The following is a 25481-nucleotide window of genomic DNA, read 5'->3' on the forward strand; positions in this document are numbered from 1 at the left end:
AAAACACAGGACAAAATTGAGGCAGTGGTACAGGCACCACGACCACAAAATATCACAGAAGTGAGATCTTTCACGGGACTGATCAATTACTACAGAAGATTCCTCCCAAACCTTTCAGCAGTACTCCAGCCTCTAAATAAGCTCCTGGAAAAGAATAGGACATGGCGGTGGACAGAGCAGTGTGAAAATGCATTTCTGGAGGCAAAACGACCCTGAAATGCCAGTGAAGTTGGCTTGTGATGCGTCCCCTTATGGATTAGGGGCAGTCCTTTCACACACACTGAAAGATGGGTCAGAGAGGCCAGTTGCATTTGCGTCACGAACATTGAATGATGCAGAGAAAAACTACTCACAAATCGACAAAGAAGCACTGGCACTAGTGTGGGGCGTCAAGAAATTCCACGCATACCTATATGGCAAGCGTTTCACACTGGTTACAGATCACCAGCCGTTGCTTTCCATTTTCAGTCCAAAGAAAGGCATTCCGGCAATGACAGCAGCCAGGTTACAGCAATATGCCATGTTCCTTGCCAGTCATATGTATGACATTGAGTTTAAGCCGTCATCCCTCCACACAAATGCAGATGGATTATCCAGACTGCAGTGTACAAGAGAAAGACAAAGGAGTGTGGATGCAGTGGACATGTTCCATACCGCTCAGCTTGAGGCACTACCGGTCACAGGCACAGTTATCAAACATGAGACAAGGAAAGATGTGACCTTGTCAAAAGTGTACACCTACACCATGTCAGGATGGCCAGCTACTGGCAGAAAGGAGCTGACTCCGTATTTCCAGCGGAGAAACAAAATTACAACGTACCAAGGATGTTTGATGTGGGGAATGAGAGTCATGATACCCCAGAAATTCCAACATCTAGTCTTGCAGCAACTACATGAAGGTCATGTTGGAATTGTCAAAATGAAGCTGCTCGCAAGGAGCCACTTCTGGTGGCCAGGTCTGGACCAACAGATAGAAAATATGGCAAAGAACTGTAGTGGATGTTTGGAAACCCTTCACATGCCTACTCCTGTCCCAGTCCACCCATGGGAATGGCCCGCAGAGCCATGGCAGAGAATTCATGTGGACTACGCTGGTCCCTTTGAAAAGCACATGTTTCTGGTTATAGTTGATGCCCATTCCAAATGGCCAGAGGTGTTTTGCACTGACTCCTCCACCACAGCTCATACGATAGAGTGTCTCAGAACAACGTTTGCCCGCTTCGGTTTGCCACTGCAGCTGGTAAGTGACAACGCGCAAGCTTTTGTAAGTGACGAGTTTACAAGATTCATGTCAGTAAATGGAATCAAACACTCAACTTCAGCTCCGTACCACCCTGCCACCAATGGGCTGGCAGAACGCTTTGTGCAAACCCTAAAGCAAGGACTCCGTGCAGCAAAACGAGACGAAGGGACTTTGCAAACAAAACTGGCCAAGTTCCTGGCCTCCTACCGAAACACCCCACATGCCACAACAAATGAAAGCCCAGCTGCACTGATGTTCGGGAGGCCTCTCCGCGCACAGCTGGACATCATGAAGCCAAACAGGCATAATGAAGTGCTGAACAAACAAGCCAAGATGCTCTCCGGTGGCCGGGAGCGCCATCTCCAAACAGGACAGGAAGTGATGGTGTGAGACTACAGAAGAGGAGGGAAATGGACAAGAGGGACCGTACACACACAAACGGGACCCAGAACTTACCAGGTTCAAGTGAGCCCAGACATAATGTGGCGGCGTCACATTAACCAAATGCATTCCACGGAAAACAGCACAACAATCGAGAGATAACAATCACAGAGAGCTCCCGAGAGTGACACACAAGGAACTGTAGAGGACGGTGGTGCAGTAGAGAGACCCCAGGCTGAAAGAAGGGAACGTGTCGATGAAGGTGCTGCTATAGCAGACGCTATAATGGAACAAGCACACACTGAGGATGTTCAGGAGCCTCCAGACAATCTGAGGCGCTACCCAGAACGAAGGCACCGTCCACCAGACAGACTAGACTTATAAACAAACAAACAAAAACTAACTGTTCAAGTTCAAATTAAAATATGCAAAATAACTACAACAAGTTCTGGGAAATGTTTCAGTTGTGGTTTGGTAAAAGTAACTCTGATTGTATAAGAGAAGGAATGTTATGTTCTGTTAATTACTGATGTCCCCTTTAAGGATGGAGCACCCTTGGTCATGCGCAGCATTGTTCTATGTTATTCTGGTACTAACCTGTTTGAGTAAATGTGAAGCTCCAGTTCAATTGCTTGTATTCAGAGTCTTTCTTATTACATAAATAAGTACTAAGTGTTAAGACACTACAATCATCAACCAGGTGTAGTTAACTAGTGATTATGATTGATTGTTTTTCATAAGATAAGTTTAATGCTAGCTAGCAACTTACCTTGGCTTACTGCATTCGCGTAACAGGCTCCTTGTGGAGTGCAACAAGAGGCAGGATGTTATTGCGTTGGACTAGTTAACTGTAAGGTTGCAAGATTGGATCCCCCGAGCTGACAAGGTGAAAATCTATCGTTTTGCCCCTGAAAGAAGCAGTTAACCCACCATTCCTAGGCCGCCATTGAAAATAAGAATGTGTTCTTAACGGACTTGCCTAGTTAAATAAAGATTAAATAAAGGTGTCCAAAAATACCGATTTCCGATTGTTAAGAAAACTTGAAATCGGCCCTAATTAAAATCGGCCATTCCGATTAATGGGTCAACCTCTAATCTCAACATCAATTGTTCAGAGGAGACTGCGTGAATCAGGTCTTCATCGTTAAATTGCTGCAAAGAAACCACTACTCAAGGACACCAATAAGAAGAGACTTGCTTGGGCCAAGAAACACCAGCAATGGACATTAGACCAAGATTGTTGGTTCCAACCACCGTGTCTTTGAGAGACGCAGAGTAGGTGAACAGATGATTTCCGCATGTGTGGTTCCCACCGTGAAGAATGGAGGTGTGATGGTCCTTTGCTGGTGACACTGTCAGTGATTTATTTAGAATTCAAGGCACACTTAACCAGCATGGCTACCATGCTTGCGCTTAGTGGGACTAATAATTTGTTTTTCAACAGGACAATGACCCAACAACTCCAGGCTGTGTAAGGGCTATTTGACCAAGGAGAGTGACGGAGTGCTGCATCAGATGGCCTGGCCTCCACAATCACCCGACCCCAACCCAGATGGTTTGGGATGAGTTGGACCGCAGATTGATGGGAAAGCAGCCAATAAGTGCTCAGCGTATGTGGGAACTCCTTCAAAACGGTTGGAAAAGCATTCCAAGTGAAGCTGGTGGAGAGAATGCCAAGAGTGTGCAAAGCTGTCATCAAGGCAAAGGGTGCCTAGTTCAAAGGGTGCCTAGTTTTAACACTATTTTTGGTTACTACATGATTCCATGTGTGTTATTTCATAGTTTTGATGTCTTCACGATTATTCTACAATGTAGAAAATTGTAAAAAGAAACTCTTGAATGAGTAGGTGTGTCCAAACTTGACTGGTACTGTATAAAGAAGCGGCTTGCATGCAAATTTCAATAAATTGGCATTTTGTAAAACCTCTGAACAAGATGTGTGTGTCTGTTATTTTTCCTCCCATCTAGACGACTGGAATCGAACCAGACAACCTGGTATGAAGTAAAAAATGTCTGTTGGGCTTGGGAGGTATACTGGGGCCGTTGGAAAAAGCCACAGGCTGGTATTTCAATACCGTCAATAGCGTTGAGACTTTTCTTTTACGTTTTTTAATACTAGTTGACTGAAGTAAATACCTTCAGTCAATTTGTGCAATACGTTAGGAGATATAGAACATTGCGTTCTTCATTTCACCTGTCACATTATGAAGCATACGGTAGTCCCTAGTCACATGGTGTTTATATACAGCATGTTACAGGTGATCTAATTACAGTATGGAATTCACAACAGTTGTGCATTTGGTTTGCTAATTTAGTATCTGGTTAGCTATCTAGCTAAGTGGTTAGCTTCTTCTAAAATCAAGCATTCGCTTGGTAACAGCAGAGAAACCCTTCCTGAATCAACAGCCTTGCTGGCTAATATTTGTTTTGTGCATACAGCAAACAGTGTAGCATTTTTTTGTTACTTGAATAGTTTAGGTCAGAAAATGTACAAAATGTTCGCAATGTGCTCATTAGCATTTGGTTAGCATTCTCTATGGAATTGGATTACAGAGTATTAGTTGGGTTTGAAAACAGCACCTTGTGTGTTCAGTGTCGGTATTACTGAATATTCCGGTATGGGTATGACAATCTGGATACTGCCAAAGTCTAATGTCTATTGGTTGACAAATATAAAAAAATATATAAAAAAAATTGGGTGATACTGATCATAGCGATCTTTACAGCACCGTTATCGATAAATAAAAAATATTTATTTAACCTGTTGTGACTAGGGGGCTGTATTTTCACTTTTGGAAAAATAACGTTCCCAATGTAAACAGAATGCTAGAATATGAATATAATTGACAGCTTAGGATAAAGTTTCCAAAACTGTACAAATATTGTCTGTGAGTATAACAGAACTGATATTGCAGGCGAAAGCCTGAGAAAAATCCAATCTGGAAGTGACTCATGTTTTGAATGCTCTGCGTTCCGATGCATCCCTATTGAGCGGTGAATGGGCTATCAACCAGATTCCTTTTTCTACGTAATCCCCAAGGTGTCTACAGCATTGTGACGTAGTTTCACGCCTTTATGTTGAAGAATACACGTAAGCGGCTACATTGCGCAAGTGGTCACCTGATGGCTCTCAGAGTGATTCTTGCGTAAAATACAGAGGTAGCCATTTGTCCTCTCGATCCTACTGAAAAACCAATTGTCCCGGTGGATATATTATCAAATAGATATTTGAAAAACACCTTGAGGATTGATTATAAACAACGTTTGCCATGTTTCTGTCGATATTATGGAGCTAATTTTGAATATTTTTCGGTGTTGTCGTGACCGCAATTTCCGGGTCGATTTCTCAGCCAAACGGGAAGAACAAACGGAGCTATTTCGTCTACAAAAATGATATTTTTTGAAAAATTGAACATTTGCTATGTAACTGGGAGTCTCGTGAGTGAAAACATCCGAAGCTCATCAAAGATTTTTTATTTTTTTATTTCACCTTTATTTAACCAGGTAGGCTAGTTGAGAACAAGTTCTCATTTGCAACTGCGACCTGGCCAAGATAAAGCATAGCAGTGTGAACAGACAACACAGAGTTACACATGGAGTAAACAATTAGCAAGTCAATAACACAGTAGACAAAAATGGACAGTCTATATACAATGTGTGCAAAAGGCATGAGGAGGTAGGCGAATAATACAATTTTGCAGATTAACACTGGAGTGATAAATGATCAGATGGGCATGTACAGGTAGAGATATTGGTGTGCAAAAGAGCAGAAAAGTAAATAAATAAAAACAGTATAAAAACAGTATGGGAATGAGGTAGGTGAAAAAGGGTGAGCTATTTACCTATAGACTATGTACAGCTGCAGCGATCGGTTAGCTGCTCTGATAGCTGATGTTTGAAGTTGGTGAGGAGATAAAAGTCTCCAACTTCAGCGATTTTGCAATTCGTTCCAGTCACAGGCAGCAGAGTACTGGAACGAAAGGCGGCCAAATGAGGTGTTGGCTTTAGGGATGATCAGTGAGATACACCTGCTGGAGCGCGTGCTACGGATGGGTGTTGCCATCGTGACCAGTGAACTGAGATAAGGCGGAGCTTTACCTAGCATGGACTTGTAGATGACCTGGAGCCAGTGGGTCTGGCGACGAATATGTAGTGAGGGCCAGCCGACTAGAGCATACAAGTCGCAGTGGTGGGTGGTATAAGGTGCTTTAGTGACAAAACGGATGGCACTGTGATAGACTGCATCCAGTTTGCTGAGTAGAGTGTTGGAAGCCATTTTGTAGATGACATCGCCGAAGTCGAGGATCGGTAGGATAGTCAGTTTTACTAGGGTAAGCTTGGCAGCGTGAGTGAAGGAGGCTTTGTTGCGGAATAGAAAGCCGACTCTGGATTTGATTTTTGATTGGAGATGTTTGATGTGAGTCTGGAAGGAGAGTTCTAGCCAGACACCTAGGTACTTATAGATGTCCACATATTCAAGGTCGGAACCATCCAGGGTGGTGATGCTAGTCGGGCATGCGGGTGCAGGCAGCGATCGGTTGAAAAGCATGCATTTGGTTTTACTCGCGTTTAAGAGCAGCTCGTTTGGAGGTTTGATAGCACAGTGTCCAATGACGGGCCGAAAGTATATAGAATGGTGTCGTCTGCGTAGAGGTGGATCAGGGAATCGCCCGCAGCAAGAGCAACATCATTGATATATACAGAGAAAAGAGTCGGCCCGAGAATTGAACCCTGTGGCACCCCCATAGAGACTGCCAGAGGACCGGACAGCATGCCCTCTGATTTGACACACTGAACTCTGTCTGCAAAGTAATTGGTGAACCAGGCAAGGCAGTCATCCGAAAAACCGAGGCTGTTGAGTCTGCCGATAAGAATTTGGTGATTGACAGAGTCGAAAGCCTTGGCGAGGTCGATGAAGACGGCTGCACAGTACTAGTAGTCAGTAGTAGTCTTTTATCGATGGCGGTTATGATATCATTTAGTACCTTGAGTGTGGCTGAGGTGCACCCGTGACCGGCTCGGAAACCAGATTGCACAGCGGAGAAGGTACGGTGGGATTCGAGATGGTCAGTGACCTGTTTGTTGACTTGGCTTTCGAAGACCTTAGATAGGCAGGGCAGGATGGATATAGGTCTATAGCAGTTTGGGTCCAGGGTGTCTCCCCCTTTGAAGAGGGGGATGACTGCGGCAGCTTTCCAATCCTTGGGGATCTCAGACGATATGAAAGAGAGGTTGAACAGGCTGGTAATAGGGGTTGCGACAATGGCGGCAGATAGTTTCAGAAATAGCGGGTCCAGATTGTCAAGCCCAGCTGATTTGTACGGGTCCAGGTTTTGCAGCTCTTTCAGAACATCTGCTATCTGGATTTGGGTAAAGGAGAACCTGGAGAGGCTTGGGTGAGGAACTACGGGGCGGAGCTGTTGGCCGAGGTTGGAGTAGCCAGGCGGAAGGCATGGCCAGCCGTTGAGAAGTGCTTATTGAAGTTTTCGATAATCATGGATTTATCGGTGGAGACCATGTTTCCTAGCCTCAGTGCAGTGGGCAGCTGGGAGGAGGTGCTCTTGTTCTCCATGGACTTCACAGTGTCCCAGAACTTTTTGGAGTTGGAGCTACAGGATGCAAACTTCTGCCTGAAGAAGCTGGCCTTAGCTTTCCTGACTGACTGCGTGTATTGGTTCCTGACTTCCCTGAACAGTTGCATATCACGGGGGCTATTCGATGCTATTGCAGTCCGCCACAGGATGTTTTTGTGCTGGTCGAGGGCAGTCAGGTCTGGAGTGAACCAAGGGCTGTATCTGTTCTTGGTTCTGCATTTTTTGAACGGAGCATGCTTATCTAAAATGGTGAGGAAGTTACTTTTAAAGAATGACCAGGCATCCTCAACTGACGGGATGAGGTCAATGTCCTTCCAGGATACACAGGCCAGGTCGATTAGAAAGGCCTGCTCACAGAAGTGTTTTAGGGAGCGTTTGACAGTGATGAGGGGTGGTCGTTTGACTGCGGCTCCGTGGCGGATACAGGCGATGAGGCAGTGATCGCTGAGATCCTGGTTGAAGACAGCGGAGGTATATTTGGAGGGCCAGTTGGTCAGGATGACGTCTATGAGGGTGCCCTTGTTTACAGAGTTAGGGTTGTACCTGGTGGGTTCCTTGATGATTTGAGTGAGATTGAGGGCATCTAGCGTAGATTGTAGGACTGCCGGGGTGTTAAGCATATCCCAGTTTAGGTCACCTAACAGAACAAACTCTGAAGCTAGATGGGGGGCGATCAATTCACAAATGGTGTCCAGGGCACAGCTGGGAGCTGACGGGGGTCGGTAGCAGGCGGCAACAGTGAGAGACTTGTTTCTGGAGAGAGTAATTTTCAAAATTAGTAGTTCAAACTGTTTGGGTATGGACCTGGAAAGTATGACATTACTTTGCAGGCTATCTCTGCAGTAGACTGCGACTCCGCCCCCTTTGGCAGTTCTATCTTGACGGAAGATGTTATAGTTGGGTATGGAAATCTCTGAATTTTTGGTGGCCTTCCTGAGCCAGGATTCAGACACGGCAAGGACATCAGGGTTAGCAGAGTGTGCTAAAGCAGTGAGTAAAACAAACTTAGGGAGGAGGCTTCTGATGTTGACATGCATAAAACCAAGAATTTTTCGATCACAGAAGTCAACAAATGAGGGTACCTGGGGACATGCAGGGCCTGGGTTTACCTCCACATCACCCGCGGAACAGAGCAGGAGTAGTATGAGGGTGCGGCTAAAGGCTATCAAAACTGGTCGCCTAGAGCGTTGGGGGCAGAGGATAAGAGGAGCAGGTTTCTGGGCATGGTAGAATATATTCAGGGCATAATGCGCAGACAGGGGTATGGTGGGGTGCGGGTACAGCGGAGGTAAGCACAGGCACTGGGTGATGATGAGAGAGGTTGTATCTCTGGACATGCTGGTTGTAATGGGTGAGGTCACCGCATGTGTGGGGGTAAACTATTTAATTTGATTGCTTTTCTGATTTTCGTGACCAAGTTACCTGCTGCTAGCTGGACATAATGCTATGCTAGGCTATCGATAAACTTACCCAAATGCTTGTCTTTCTTTGGCTGTAAAGCATATTTTGAAAATCTGAGATGACAGGGTGATTAACAAAAGGCTATGTGTTTCAATATATTTCACTTGTGATTTTCATGAATAGGAATATTTATATCTGTTGCGTTATGCTAATTAGTGTCAGATGATGACAATGATCCCGTTCACGGGATGGGAGTTACAACAAGTTAAATTATTTTCATTTTTCAAATGTATGCAATTACATTTTAACCTGTTACTCCTACCCCCTACCTTTTCGAACATTCTGTTAAAAACCGCGCAACATTTCAGCGCCCTGCTGCTCATGCCAGGAATATAGTATATGCATATGATTAGTATGTGTGGATAGAAAACACTCAGACGTTTATAAAACTGGTTAAAAATCACGGCTGTGACTATAACAGAACGTGCGTTTCATCGAAAAGTGCAGGAAAATCTGATCACTGAAAATGGAAAAATATATCCATGCGCGACTTGAACCCATTGATAAAGGTGAACCACATTTAATGGGGCTGAGGTTGCAATACCTACAGCTTCCAAACGCTGTCTAGAGTCTTGTCATTTGCCTACTATTTGTTTCTTGGTCAAACAGACGCAAGGCAGCGCATTTCTTCCGGTCTCCGACCGGATATTTTGGTTGAGATTTACCCGGACATTATTTCCAGACGGACAGCTAAAGAATATACTTCGCCTCGTGATCAATTTGATCGCTTATTAACGTTTACTAATACCTAAAGTTGCATTACAAAAGTATTTCGAAGTGTTTTGTGAAAGTTTATCGTCGACTTTTTTAATTTAAAAAAATTACGTTACAAGACGCTATTTTTTTCCGTTTATCACACAGTCTTCATAGATCGATATCTAGGCTATATATGGACCGATTTAATAAAAAAAAAGACCCAATAGTGATTATGGGACATCTAGGAGTGCCAACAAAGAAGATGGTCAAAGGTAATGAATGTTTTATACTTTATTTGTGCGGTTTGTGTAGCGACGACTATGCTAATTATTTTGTTTACGTCCCCTGCGGGTCTTTTGGGGTGTTACATGCTATCAGATAATAGCTTCTCATGCTTTCGCCGAAAAGCATTTTAAAAATCTGACTTGTTGACTGGATTCACAACGAGTGTAGCTTTAATTCAATACCCTGCATGTGTATTTTAATGAACGTTTGAGTTTTAACTAGTACTATTAGCATTTAGCGTAGCACATTTCCAGATGGGACGCCTGCGTGTCAGGTAGGAGCAAGAGGTTAAAGTGTCTTTGAAGAGACGTTTTCACTTGGAGCAAAATTTGTGATATTTTATTGTGTGAAAAAAATAATACTTTTTAATTTTTACATCTCATATCTGAAAAACAATGCGTCGGCCAATAAATTGCAACCAGTGTAGCCTCCCAAATAGAAGTATTGTATCAGACCCAAAAATCCCATATATGTCAAGCGATACTTACATTGTAGGTCTCCAGCTTGACTCTGTTGCGGAAGATGAACGTGTGGAAGTTGGCCTGCTGAAAGATCTCCTCGAAGGCAGCTTCATTCTGCAAGAAAGTTAACAAAATGTGATCAATTTAACATTAATGACATTTAAAAAACTTGGCTTGTTTCCATTAAAAAGACATTGTTTTAATCAAGATGGCAGGTTCTAAATCAAAGCCTCTTCCCATCTTTTTTTAAATGTATTTTTTCATGTAGGCTATATGAGAGCCTACAGAGACCACAGGGCACAGCAGCCTGCTCATGCAGAGCAGAGGTAGCTGGAGCTGGTCGCTCGACAGTGCCTGGGGTTCAGCACCTCCCCAGGCCCTTTCCTCAGACCAGGCAGACAGGGAGGCAGACGGGTGGGAGAGTAAGGCTCACCGAGTCTTTGAGTTGCCCTAGGTAAGCAACGTTCTGTCCCAGGATGGCTTCAGCACTCTCCTGGAAGCAGGTCACCCACTGGTTGTCCCCGTAGTCTGCTATGTTGGCCTGCAGGACGAGAGGAGGAACATAGAGACAGACACATGGTAGGAGTGAGTACTGGGGAAAGTCAAAGGGAGAGGGAAAGGTCATCTGGGCTTTATTGATCACAGGTTGCAACACACATGGCACCTATTTCCCTTTATAGTGCACCTACTTTTGACCAGAGTGCAATGGGCCCTGGTCAAAAGAAGTGCGCCGCATAGGGTGCCATTTGGACGCAGGCAGAGTCTATTTAAAAGGTAGGCTTCTCAGGGATTTGGTACTTTGGTTTATTGTTGTGTATGATGTCACGTTGCTACTGAATAATCAATGTATTGTCAATTGCACAAGTTTATATTGCTGGGAAAATCATTATTATAGAACTCTTCTGTTCTATACATTTGACAGGCAGGGACTTCAAACACCAGAAGATCCAAGGTGTACGTGTGATGCGAGCTGCGCGCATTGGTAGCATATTCACAGCTTATGATCCAGCTCTGTGGAGAAAAGCAATATGCTGACTGGCGAGAGGTGCAAAACAAAAGGTACTTATTTTAGATGTCTGGCTGCAAGAGCTTGTTTGCTGACTAAATTAGGTAGTATTTGAATGCTGCTATTTTAAACAAGCAGAGACAAAATGCCTCAGCATCGAGCAACAGCATTGAGGGGAAAATAGAGCAATTAACGCAACATAATCCTGACTTACACCGAACAAAACAAATCAAAATGAATCCTAAATAGCCAGCCACTATTTGACGGAATGGATTAAATAATAATCTTCTTCAAACATGACTGTAAAGAGATCTGATGGAGAGTTAGTTAAGCATCGTGAGAGAAGAAGTACCATAAGGGAGACTGGCTGGAGGCCTATGAAAAAGAGAAGAGCAAAAGAAAGGAGAAAGAGCGAAAGGGAAAGAGCACACGAAAGAGAGCAAGAAAGAACGAGCGAAAGAAAGGAGGGGTGAAAGAGAAAGAGAGTGAAAGGAAGAACAAAGACAGAAAGCAAACGTGTGCGTGCCAGAGAGAAAGAGAGAAAGAGCGAAAGGGAAAGAGCACACGAAAGAGAGCAAGAAAGAACGAGCGAAAGAAAGGAGGGGTGAAAGAGAAAGAGTCATGAGACGCAGTAGATGAGTCCCCCAGAGAAAACCCTCAGCCACAGCCAAACCCATAACCACAGCAGCCACAGCCCCCACCCTCAGGGACCTGTGAGGATAGGAGAGAATGAAAAGAGGCCTAGGGGACGGGGTCAGGAGAGGGCAGGTACCCTGTAACAGTGAGGGTGAATGGGGTGGCAGAGTGGGACTCTGCGTGTGTGTGCATGCGCACGTGTGTGTCCTCTTTGTGACTGTGAGGCCTAAGAGTTTAGACAGAGGTAAGTCACTCACAGAGAGGATGAGTCGGTACTTGAAGTTGGGGAACTCTTTGTCACACTTCTCACAGCGGAACATGCCGTTCTGCTGGTCCACCACCTTCTTATTGCAGTCCTGACTAGGGCACGCCTGGTACAGACAGTTCTCCTTACGGATGTACACTATGGTGGCGATGCAGCTGAAGTAGTCTGCCTGGAGGGACAAACACACAACATTCCTGAACATACTTCTTAGTTGTTTTAAAAATGTGTACACCAGATGTTTTGTGGAAGACCATATTGCAATACATGAAGCTGAAGTAGTCTTCCTGGACACAAACACAAAACATAACAGAATTCTTCTGTCAATCGTTCTGAAGCGTAGATATTTTGTGGAAGGCAATATTGTAATGGACAATATGTGCAGGCTTGCTCCATGATTTCTATGTAAAGGTTGATGCCATTACATTACACGGTGCAGAACTAACAACTGAGAAGCATAAAGAGCAGATCTGAGAGAACATCAACAAAAATATTCAAACTGTATTAAAGAGAAACATTACTGCAGTGGGATGAAAAAATTACAAATCAACTGCAATCTGCATAGCATAGCTCCAAACACAAATGCAAAACAGCAAAGGCAGGCTGCCTACTTTCAACCAGGGCCTATAGGCAATACCACATGGTAATACCTCATTATGTAAACACACGAGAACCTCTGAAGCCAAGCGCCTTCATCAGTCAGTCATTATAATTCATCCAGAGGACAAAACAGGGTGTGCTCTTTAAAAAAAAATCATAACACTTCCTTACACCCCAGGAAGAGTTGCTGCTGTCTTGGCAGCTAATGGGGATCCATAATAATACAAAATAAAGACCTACAGTAGGATTACAATGAAGAATTTTAATAACCTGGACATCCTGACTCATATTCATGGAGGGGAACATTGCCTGGCGTACCGAAAGGAAAGTAGGGGACAGGAAACAGGACATTTCTGCATTGTTCACAATCTAGATGGAGGCCCCAGGCAAAATCTTAACCTCCAGTTTTTGAAGGAAATAAATAGAAAAACAAAAGGGAATGTTTCTGACGTAATTGATCCCCCCCCTCTCTCTCTAGCTAACTGCTGGCCTCTTTAAAACTAGCACATTTTCCCCCAACATCAGACAACCCCTAACTTCAGACACTAGTGGTTGGAGAATTAAATCACTTCGAACTCAACATTTAAATGTCCTGGAAAATAGCGGTACATTTTGCGACTAAAGACAACCTTCTAGCTAGCTGACCACCAATTTTAATTTATGTAAGTTAGGTTCAGAGTTTTCCAAAAAGAGATATATATGATAACTATACACACACGTCTTTTCAGTTCACTGCAGCTAGCAACTGGAACGAGCTGCAACAAACACTCAAACTGGACAGTTTTGTCTCAATCTCTTCAAAGACTCAATCATGGACACTCTTACTGACAGTTACGCTACTTTGCATGATGTATTGTTGTGTATTGTTATTGTGTCTCTACCTTCTTTCCCTTTGTATGTATATATATATATATATATATATATATATATATATATATATATATATATATATATATATATATATGTATATGTATATATATATATATATATATATATATATATATATATATATATATATATATATATATATATATATATATATATATATATATATATATATATATATATATATATATATATATATATATATATATATATATATATCTAGATAGATAGATAGATAGATAGATAGATAGATAGATAGATAGATATATTATCCCAGCCCCCGTCCCCGCAGGAGGTTTTTTGCCTTTTGGTAGGCAATCATTGTAAATAAGAATTTGTTCTTAACTGACTTGCCTAGTAGAATAAAGGTTAAATGAATAAAAATATATACAAATTTTGTGGGACAAGCTGTATATTATAATAGACCACACATCATTTAATATCCAACTTTTACCTAAATTATTCATACTCATGTCAATGTTAGTATTACATTTATCTACTTTCTCAAAACACAAGATTAATCTGTAAAACAAATTAATCAAGTGAATACCTCTGAAATTAAAGAGTCACTCACCACAGAGAGAGAGAGGGAGAGATGAGACCGATGAAAGAGAAACCCACCTCCAGTCTTTGTCACAAGGCTTTACATACGCAGGCAGTGTCAAGGAATCGGGAGGGAGCGGGCTGTGGACGGGGTTAGCCATTTGCTGTCGAGAGGGCAAGCCGGTGTTGTGGAAATTTGAGATTGTGACAGAGACTTTGTGACAGGGACAATTAATTGCTGCTGACTTGCGGAGGGCCTTCAGAGGGTCGACCTTGTGACCCTGTGTCTCCACGGGCTGAGCAGGAGCGGTACCAGGAGAGGACAGACTGTGCTTGAGTCAGCTCCTCATTTCAGACACTACAGGCGGAACTAGAGCCGTGGGTCACACCTCTACCTTCCTCTCTCCTAGTGCCAAGAGAAATTGCCTTAACCCAACAGGATAGTCTGGAGGACTCTAATGAAGGTCAAGGGAACTAGTGAATCAGCAATGCTAATACTGGTTAGCATATAGTGCCAACAGCCTACTCTACAATGAGATGGTGAGTACGTTTCCAAGCACACTAATAATTCTACATTAAACCGATCATGGCAGTAGGCAGAGTATTAAAACAGTACTGTAAACACCTTACTCTGCTTATCTTAAATCGACAGAAGGCCAAAATCGAAGTAAGCATACGGCGATTAAAACACTTGGATTTCTGAACAATTTTGCAAATGATTAAGACATGTAAATTGCTTAATTAGCGTTCCAGTGGTGTATTTGATCTGTGCCTGTGCCAGCACCGGTAGCACAAGCCACCCTCTTATGTGCGAGTGAAGTGAGTTCAGAAAAAAAACTGAAAGCAGTCTTAGAAATAGTTCTCACATACAAACGTTACATGTTTGAACTCCAAAAAGAACACCAAAAAGATGTTGCAAAAATAACATTGTCTCTGTGGTAGAATATTTATTTCATTGGCGATTTCCTGAATTTATCAAAAGTCCCATCAGGAAGCCTGATGTCAGAAGGGTCCATGTAAACAGGATTATTAGGGAAATTGTTATTCTTGCAAGTAAACGTTTTAAACTATTATATTAACCTGACTAACCACAATAATGGCATTACTGCAGTGCATGTAACCTACAGAATCTACATTACAATGTGAGGGGAGTGTCAAGTAACTGGTTAGCCTATATAGGTGTCCATACACTCTACAATGTGAGGGGAGTGTCAAGTAACTGGTTAGCCTATATAGGTGTCCATACACTCTACAATGTGAGGGGAGTGTCAAGTAACTGGTTAGCCTATATAGGTGTCCATACACTCTACAATGTGAGGGGAGTGTCAAGTAACTGGTTAGCCTATATAGGTGTCCATACACTCTACAATGTGAGGGGAGTGTCAAGTAACTGGTTAGCCTATATAGGTGTCCATACACTTTACAATGTGAGCGGAGTGTCAAGTAACTGGTTAGCCTATATAGGTGTCCATACACTCTACAATGTGAGGGGAGTGTCAAGTAACTGGTTAGCCTATATAGGTGTCCATACACTCTACAATGTGAGGGGAGTGTCAAGTAACTGGTTAGCCTATATAGGTGTCCATACACTCTACAATGTGAGGGGAGTGTCAAGTAACTCGTTAGCCTATATAGGTGTCCATACACTCTACAATGTGAGGGGAGTGTCAAGTAACTGGTTAGCCTATATAGGTGTCCATACACTCTACAATGTGTGAGGGGAGTGTCAATGTGAGGGGACGGGTTAGCCTATATAGGTGTCCATACACTCTACAATGTGAGGGGAGTGTCAAGTAACTGGTTAGCCTATATAGGTGTCCATACACACTACAATGTGAGGGGAGTGTCAAGTAACTGGTTAGCCTATATAGGTGTCCATACACTCTACAATGTGAGGGAGTGTCCATACAATGTGAGGGGAGTGTCCACACTCTCAAGTAACGGGTTAGCCTATATAGGTGTCCATACACTCTACAATGTGAGGGGAGTGTCAAGTAACTGGTTAGCCTATATAGGTGTCCATACACTCTACAATGTGAGGGGAGTGTCAAGTAACTGGTTAGCCTATATAGGTGTCCATACACTCTACAATGTGAGGGGAGTGTCAAGTAACTATATAGGGGTTAGCCTATATAGGTGTCCATACACTCTACAATGTGAGGGGAGTGTCAAGTAACTGGTTAGCCTATATAGGTGTCCATACACTCTACAATGTGAGGGGAGTGTCAAGTAACTGGTTAGCCTATATAGGTGTCCATACACTCTACAATGTGAGGGGAGTGTCAAGGTGTCCATACACTTTACAATGTAACTAAGGGGTTAGCCTATATAGGTGTCCATACACTCTACAATGTGAGGGGAGTGTCAAGTAACGGGTTAGCCTATATAGGTGTCCATACACTCTACAATGTGAGGGGAGTGTCAAGTAACTGGTTAGCCTATATAGGTGTCCATACACTCTACAATGTGAGGGAGTGTCAAGTAACTGGTTAGCCTATATAGGTGTCCATACACTCTACAATGTGAGGGGAGTGTCAAGTAACTGGTTAGCCTATATAGGTGTCCATACACTCTACAATGTGAGGGGAGTGTCAAGTAACTGGTTAGCCTATATAGGTGTCCATACACTCTACAATGTGAGGGGAGTGTCAAGTAACGGGTTAGCCTATATAGGTGTCCATACACTCTACAATGTGAGGGGAGTGTCAAGTAACTGGTTAGCCTATATAGGTGTCCATACACTCTACAATGTGAGGGGAGTGTCAAGTAACTGGTTAGCCTATATAGGTGTCCATACACTCTACAATGTGAGGGGAGTGTCAAGTAACTGGTTAGCCTATATAGGTGTCCATACACTCTACAATGTGAGGGGAGTGTCAAGTAACTGGTTAGCCTATATAGGTGTCCATACACTCTACAATGTGAGGGGAGTGTCAAGTAACTGGTTAGCCTATATAGGTGTCCATACACTTTACAATGTGAGGGGAGTGTCAAGTAACGGGTTAGCCTATATAGGTGTCCATACACTCTACAATGTGAGGGGAGTGTCAAGTAACGGGTTAGCCTATATAGGTGTCCATACACTCTACAATGTGAGGGGAGTGTCAAGTAACTGGTTAGCCTATATAGGTGTCCATACACTCTACAATGTGAGGGGAGTGTCAAGTAACTGGTTAGCCTATATAGGTGTCCATACACTTTACAATGTGAGGGGAGGAGTGTCAAGTAATGGGTTAGCCTATATAGGTGTCCATACACTCTACAATGTGAGGGGAGTGTCAAGTAACTCGTTAGCCTATATAGGTGTCCATACACTTTACAATGTGAGGGGAGTGTCAAGTAACGGGTTAGCCTATATAGGTGTCCATAATGTGAGGGGAGTGTCAAGTAACTGGTTAGCCTATATAGGTGTCCATAATGTGAGGGGAGTGTCAAGTAACGGGTTAGCCTATATAGGTGTCCATAATGTGAGGGGAGTGTCAAGTAACTGGTTAGCCTATATAGGTGTCCATACACTCTACAATGTGAGGGGAGTGTCAAGTAAGGGGTTAGCCTATATAGGTGTCCATACACTCTACAATGTGAGGGGAGTGTCAAGTAACGGGTTAGCCTATATAGGTGTCCATACACTCTAAAATGTGAGGGGAGTGTCAAGTAACTGGTTAGCTTATATAGGTGTCCATACACTCTACAATGTGAGGGGAGTGTCAAGTAACGGGTTAGTCTATGGACACATACACTTCACAATGTGAGGGGAGTGTCAAGTAACTGGTTAGCCTATATAGGTGTCCATAGACTTTACAATGTGAGGGGAGTGTCAAGTAACTGGTTAGCCTATATAGGTGTCCATACACTCTACAATGTGAGGGGAGTGTCAAGTAACTGGTTAGCTTATATAGGTGTCCATACACTCTACAATGTGAGGGGAGTGTCAAGTAACGGGTTAGTCTATATAGGTGTCCATACACTCTACAATGTGAGGGGAGTGTCAAGTAACGGGTTAGTCTATGGACACATACACTTCACAATGTGAGGGGAGTGTCAAGTAACGGGTTAGCCTATATAGGTGTCCATACACTTTACAATGTGAGGGGAGTGTCAAGTAACGGGTTAGCCTATATAGGTGTCCATACACTCTACAATGTGAGGGGAGTGTCAAGTAACTGGTTAGCCTATATAGGTGTCCATACACTCTACAATGTGAGGGGAGTGTCAAGTAACGGGTTAGTCTATGGACACATACACTTCACAATGTGAGGGGAGTGTCAAGTAACTGGTTAGCCTATAAAGGTGTCCATAGACTTTACAATGTGAGGGGAGTGTCAAGTAACTGGTTAGCCTAAATTAAATCAAATCAAATTTGACTTAACCAATAATGCAGTTCAAGAAATAGAGTTGAGAAAATATTGACTAAAACTAAAGTAAAAAAGAATATAAAAAGTAACAGAAAATACCAATAACGAGGCTAGATACAGGGGCTACCGGGACACCGAGTCAGTGTGCGGGGGTAGAATCATAAAACACGGGACGAGATGTTAAAAACTGTCCATTGTGCCAATAGATGGAATGCACTCACATGAGATTTGCCGTGATGTTGACAGAGTGGCATGGGAGGTTTATTTGTTAGACTGGGGTAAGATGTCAATTTTGGGACACATCCTCAGTAGTGTGCCTTCGAATCAGTGGGTGTTTCGGCCTTTAATCACTAAACACCCTCATCAAAGGTGGCCAGCTAAAGGGTAATCAAGCCTTAGCTTGTGTCCCATGCCCAATTAAGATGTCCCACGGGACTATGCAAGGCAGGGGCGTCCTCTTCCCTGAGCCAGCCATACAGCTGACCGCATACCTCATATGCCCTCCTCAAGTTGGAGGGATCTGAATTGGGTTCTCAGGTGGGGGTGGGGGTCATGAAGTTATAGCCCAGCAAGGGTCCTTCCGTTTGATCCAGATCCACTGGCTGCCTCTTTCAGCTGCTTGAGAAACTGCTCTGACGGTCTGCCGCAGAGCCTGTCCATAGATTCCAAGTTCTTTCAGCAACCTGATGATGGAAGAAGCCACGAAACCTCTGCATCCCACTTCAACTGGCCAGACCTTTGCATTCCAGCCACGCTGAGTTGCATCTGCTGCCAACTCTGTGTAACGCAGTTTCTTACGCTCGTAGGCCTCTTCAACAGAGTTTTCCCACCGGACTGTGAGCTCTATGATGTACACAGCCTTTCGTGAAGGGGACCAGAGTACCATGTCTGGCCTAAGGTTGGTAGAAGCAATCTCAGGTGGAAAAATGAGTTGCTGGCCAATATCGACAAGCATCTTCCAGTCCCGGGCCATGGCTAGGTGTCCAGTTTCTTGCTTTGTAGGAGGATACTTGGGCCTTTTCTGTCCCTCCCGGATGAATGTTGTTGTTTTGACGGGATTGCTTGTTTTTGGAGGTAATGAATTGGTTGCACTCCTCTTGGTCTCAAGTGCTGCAGCCAGGCTCTTGAGGACCTGATTGTGCCTCCAGGTGTAGCGGCCTTGTGAGAGGCTGGTCTTGCAACCTGTCATTATATGCCTGAGAGTCGCTGGAGCTGGGCAGAGGGGGCAGGTCGAGTCCTCGCCATACCATTGATGTAGATTTTTGGTGATGGAAGCACATCATAAACAGCTCTTATGATGAAGCTGATGTTGCTTGCCTCCATTTGCCAAAGCTCACTCCAGTTGATCTTTCTCCTCTCCAGGCCTTCCCACCGCGTCCATTGCCCTTGTTTAGAAAGAGAGACAGCCTTTGCACTTCTTGCAGTCTCCTCCTGTCTGCACACCTCCTCGACCACCAGCTTCCTGCGTTCAGATGTTGTTGCCTTATGGAACGTTGGTTTGCTTGCTGCCAGGCCAAAGCCTCCTCTTCCATGCTGGATATTCCCCACAATGTCTTGGTGTCTCAGGGCTGATGTTGCTTGCTGCACAGCCTTGGATGATGTCCATTTCCGTCCAGTTTAGGTTATTTGTACAGGTTATTTGAGGTCATTTGTATATGCATAGATAATAAACAGTGACTATCAGCAGCATAAAAACAAAGGAGGGGGGTCAACCAAATGCGTGCTCTTCAACTGTTTGTTGCCCGCACCTGCCCGCCCGACTAGCATCACTATTCTGGACGGTTCTGACTTAGAATATGTGGACAACTACAAATACCTAGATGTCTGGATAGACCGTAAACTCTCCTTCCAAACTCATATTAAACATCTCCAATCCAAAATTAAATCTAGAACCGGCTTCCTATTTCACAACAAAGCATCCTTCACTCACGCCGCCAAACATACCCTCGTAAAACAGACTATTCTACCGATCCTCGACGATGTAATTTACAAAATGCCTTCCAATACTCTACTCAGCAAACTGGATGCAGTCGCTCACTGCCATCCGTTTTGTCAACAAAGCCCCTTACACCACCCACCACCGCGACCTGTATGCTCGAGTCGGCTGGCCCTTGCTACATATTTGTCGCCAGACCCACTGGCTCCAGGTCATCTATAAGTCTATGCTAGGTAAAGCTCTGCCTTACCTCAACTCACTGGTCACGATAACAACACCCACCCGTAGCACGTGCTCCAGCAGGTATATCGCACTGGTCGTCCCCAAAGCCAACACTCCTTTGGCCGCCAATTCCTTCCAGTTATCTGCTGCCAATGACTGGAACGAATTGCAAAAATCGCTGAAGCTGGAGACTTATATTTCCCTCACTAACTTTAAACATCAGCTATCTGAGCAGCTAACCGATCACTGCAGTTGTACATAGTCCATCTGTACACAGCCCACCCAATCTACCTACCTCATACCCATATTGTTTTTATTTACTTTTCTGCTCCTTTGCACACCAGTATTTCTACTTGCACATCATCATCTGCTCATCTATCAGTCCAGTCTTAATTTGCTAAACTGTAATTACTTTGCTACTATGGCCTATTTATTGCCTTACCTCCTCACGTCACTTGCACACATGTATATTTTCATTTTTTTCTTCTATTGTGTTATTGACTGTACGCTTGTTTATTCCATGTGTAACTCTGTGTTGTTGTTTGTGTCGCACTGCTTTGCTTTATCTTGGCCAGGCAGCAGTTGTAAATGAGAACTTGTTCTCAACTAGCTTACCTGGTTAAATGAAGGTGAAATAAAAATTATTTCGACAGGGTAGGAACCAAAGTGATGTTCCGTGTTTCCTAGGTGGACCCTATATTCTTTGGCTACATTAAATCTTTATTCATATAGAAAACATATTCATGCTTCGCCTATTTCTCTTTGATTTAGAAGACTGTTAGCTAGCCAGCGATTAGCATTAGTGGCTAACACGATTTAGGTTAACTTGCTAAGAAAATACAAACTAGCTGTTTGCAGATCTAAGAAACACAAACTAACATTGTAATTATAGAACGCTTGTGGATTTATATTAAAATCAAAGTGGAAACAACATCGTTGTCATCAACATTGTTGCATGTGCTGCATTGACCATGCAGACTGAATGAAAGTGTCTCGTGGTCAAGCAAAAGCGCTCCTTGAATGACAGGGGGTGGGACTAGCTCTGTGTGAAAGCGGCGTGGAGAGAGAGCGGAGAGGGATGACTCAAGTAGCTGAGTCAACTATACAAATGTACATCACACACAGCGTATCACATTTAACAAACCAAACATTCAAATATCGTTATAGAAGGTAAAGTAAAAACCCAAACCGGTCCGTGCATCAACACCGGGATATAGTAAAATACGGTATAGCTTCCTATCCCCATCCTACCTCTGTCCTGGGCTTGCGCACTATCCTCTCTCCATCCTCACCTCCCTCCCAGTGCTGTTCTAACCCAAGGACTCTCCTCAGACAACGTCAGACAAATAAACCTAATTCAAATCCTCTCGTCCCTCTTACTTACTCCAATACGGAGGTTAAAAATCAAGGCCCAGGATAAATTACTATAGCTTTATATTCCAAATATCAAAGGAAAAATCAGTTTCCATAACCATAGATTAATTATCCACCTTTTCACCCTTCCTCCATTTCCATAAAATGTAAATAAGAAGCTGAAATTACAAGCACATTTATTACTTGACTTATTTGAGTGCAACCACTTCATTACCAAGCTGAATGAATGGAGCCCTTCTTCTCTTCACAATCAATATGGGAGACAAATGTGACTTCACATGAAGCATATACCTAGGTAGGGAGAGGGATGCCGAGGACACCTAATGTTGGTGATTAATGATGGAGAACATCAGAACACCATAGGGTTGCATCCCAAATGGCACCCTACTCCTTATTCAGCACTCTACTTTTGACCACGTCCCATATGGCAGAGTGCCATTGGGCCCTGGACTAAAGTAGAGCACTATATAGGGAACATGGTCACATTTTGGACACAAACAAGCCAGCATTCTGCTTTAAAAACAAGCTCGGGAACCAGCAACGCAGTCATTTAATGAGTCGCTCTGATTACAAATATTTAACATAATGACTGTCAGCCAAGACAAGAGAATCCTGCTCCATAGTGACTGAGATGCTGTATGGTATGCTGCCTGCTGTCTGTTGGATCCACAATGCAGGTTGGTCAATATTGTCTTTCAGGTTGTCTTAGAATATTCTTGCTTCGAATCAAGTCAACAAAGAAAAGCATGTAGGACCTTATTATATTTGACAATATTTGGATGTACATGTGTTTAACTACATAAAAGTACGTGTGCGTGCGTGCTGTATGTGTGCGTGCGTATCAAACCTTGTCTCCATGTCCGAGGTGCTCCGTCTTGATGTCAGTCAGGGTCTTCCAGTTGGTGTTCCCTCCTCCTCCACCTGTCCTCGCCTCCGTCAGAGACTGGCCATCCATAGAGTGGCCCTCCTTGTCATACCTGGACGAACACACACACACACACACCCCCCACCTTGGTCAACATCAAGTCTAATTTATTTATAAAGCCACCCCCCCCTTTTTTTTTTTTTTACATCAGCAGATGTCAAAGTGCTATACAGAAACCCAGCCTAAAACCACAAACATGTCACTGCAGAAAACAACCCCATCAATCACAATAGAAGAGACAAAGTGTAATACATAGAGGTGCCCCGCAGACCACTGCCTTGTAGCCGCGGGCCCTGCGGACCACTGCCTTGTAGCCGCGGGCCCTGCGGACCACTGCCTTGTAGCCGCGGGCCCTGCGGACCACTGCCTTGTAGCCGCGGGCCCTGCGGACCACTGCCTTGTAGCCGCGGGCCCTGCGGACCACTGCCTTGTAGCCGCGGGCCCTGCGGACCACTGCCTTGTAGCCTCGGGCCCTGCGGACCACTGCCTTGTAGCCTCGGGCCCTGCGGACCACTGCCTTGTAGCCTCGGGCCCTGCGGACCACTGCCTTGTAGCCGCGGGCCCTGCGGACCACTGCCTTGTAGCCGCGGGCCCTGCGGACCACTGCCTTGTAGCCGCGGGCCCTGCGGACCACTGCCTTGTAGCCGCGGGCCCTGCGGACCACTGCCTGGTAGCCGCGGGCCCTGCGGACCACTGCCTGGTAGCCGCGGGCCCTGCGGACCACTGCCTGGTAGCCGCGGGCCCTGCGGACCACTGCCTGGTAGCCGCGGGCCCTGCGGACCACTGCCTTGTAGCCGCGGGCCACTGCCTTGTAGCCTCGTGCCCTGCGGGCCACTGCCTTGTAGCCGCGGGCCCTGCGGGCCACTGCCTTGTAGCCTCGTGCCCTGCGGACCACTGCCTTGTAGCCTCGTGCCCTGCGGACCACTGCCTTGTAGCCTCGTGCCCTGCAGACCACTGACCACTGCCTTGTCAGTTGTCTAGTAGGGGTTTAATAAAATCCATCCTGGCCAACATAGCCTTCCCTGTTTGACAAAGCTGAGATGGATGCAACCTAAAAGGGAACTCTATTCCCTATATAGTGCAATAAATAAGGAATATGGTGCCATTTGGGATACAGATATAGTCTGTGCAGAGAGCAAAGCAGGCTGAGTGGCAGTGAAATGAATCTACAGCAGTGATGGCGGAATCAGAAACCAATTTTCACTCAGCGTTACCTCCAGGTGATTCACACAAGACAAGTGGGAAGGAGAGAGGGATGGTGAGTAGGGGGAGGGGACAGGGGTAAAAAGGGAAAAACTATAGAACACTCAGGTTGGAATGGTGCAAGAGATCAATAGCGCTTATTAATCTATTGCTAGCAGGTATTGTGTAGTGCTTGGGGGGGGGCAGTAAATACAGGGAGCCGGGCCTTGCTCTTAGAAGCATGACTAATTGAAAATATCCCCATTAATGGCCTGTGAGCATGTGGCCCGGCCACTATGGCCTCTGCCAATTTCCCCTCCACTGAAAAATGTGATTAATTCTTTCCTGTGGCACCTATTCCCTCATCTCTGCACTAGCATCCCTGCTTTGTTATAATTGTACCGGTGTTCGTGCAGATAGGGGGTAACAACAAAAACACCTGGCTGATGATGCATTAAAAACAACATCAACCTCGTTCTGAAATCCACCTGAAAATACTTATTTGTTTCTGATGAACAATAACTCCTTTCATGAAGCTGCTGGTGTTTCGCCAAGAGAAATAGGCTGGAATAGAATGAAAGGAATTAAACATTTGTGGCGTTTTCAGATCCAGACAGGGCCGACTCCTGGTAGGTAGGCAGATTATCATTAATGTACAGTATACCTTATTTCTCAAGACGTTCTTTTTGAGTTACAAAATGCTAAACAAGATACCCTGGAGACTATGTAACGCAGACTATAAAGGCAGACAAACATAAGATTTTTCTGTAGGAAACCGCTACAACAGGCAGAGTACAGTAAGTCAGTGGGCTTGATGGAGGAGACAAAAGGAGGACAAATTGGAGCTGGCAGAAGATGTGCAACAGTGGTCTGACAGACAGGCAGGGAGATGCTCCGAGCGTGGATGAAGTGAGACTAACCGACTGGAAGAGAGACGACAACGACAAGAAGAAGGGAAGGGAAAAGAACAGATTCATGTGATGGTGCCATGCTATGCACAACGAGCCATACAGCCAAGTAGAGGACAGGACTGGCAGGACAGCAGGGCGACATGACAGTGAGCATGTGACAGAGCAGCTGAGCATGACAGAAACCCTTCTGTAAGCACTGTTTTGTTCCTTCCCTGCCTCCAGCTATGGCTCTCATGGTGCGTCTCTGACTGGTGGACAACATACAACAGATATGACTAGTCATCCCATGAGGTCTGCTCAAGAAACCAGTCCCTGTAGTTGTGGAGTTGAACAACACAGTACATGAGGTCATTTTCAATAGGAACGTGGTTGTAAATATGACTACGTATTCTATTCCAACATAACGTTTCCAAATTGTCAATCTCAAAACAGTTTTTGATTTCACAAAAGGACATGCGCCAGGCGGGAATTAAGGTGGGACAAACTACTGACAACAACAAGAGGGAATAAGAGGAGAGAGATC

At 44.4% G+C, this 25481-nt stretch overlaps 1 protein-coding gene and 1 long non-coding RNA gene across 4 annotated transcripts in view; one reads left to right on the forward strand and one right to left on the reverse strand.

Moving 5' to 3' along the window:
• The window catches only part of rpa1 (replication protein A1), a 91780-nt gene that overhangs the window by 18714 nt on the left and 47585 nt on the right, over positions 1–25481 (reverse strand). For both annotated transcript variants that reach the window (XM_035743575.2, XM_035743486.2), the window contains 4 exons: positions 22788–22917; positions 12021–12197; positions 10555–10662; positions 10149–10235 (listed from right to left, as the gene is read on the reverse strand). In XM_035743575.2, coding sequence (XP_035599468.1) covers positions 10149–10235; positions 10555–10662; positions 12021–12197; positions 22788–22917 — 502 coding nt within the window. The remainder of the gene's footprint in view (positions 1–10148; positions 10236–10554; positions 10663–12020; positions 12198–22787; positions 22918–25481) is intronic.
• Positions 16410–17680, forward strand: LOC127930573 (uncharacterized). 2 transcript variants are annotated; one of them, XR_008138129.1, is made up of 4 exons: positions 16410–16499; positions 16556–16954; positions 17069–17239; positions 17615–17680. It is a non-coding gene; the product is annotated as an uncharacterized LOC127930573 (long non-coding RNA). The 2 variants fall into 2 exon arrangements; XR_008138140.1 differs by having other exon boundaries at positions 16556–16897.

Source organism: Oncorhynchus keta, chromosome 1 (assembly GCF_023373465.1).
Source record: "Oncorhynchus keta strain PuntledgeMale-10-30-2019 chromosome 1, Oket_V2, whole genome shotgun sequence".
NCBI classification, from domain to species: domain Eukaryota; kingdom Metazoa; phylum Chordata; class Actinopteri; order Salmoniformes; family Salmonidae; genus Oncorhynchus; species Oncorhynchus keta.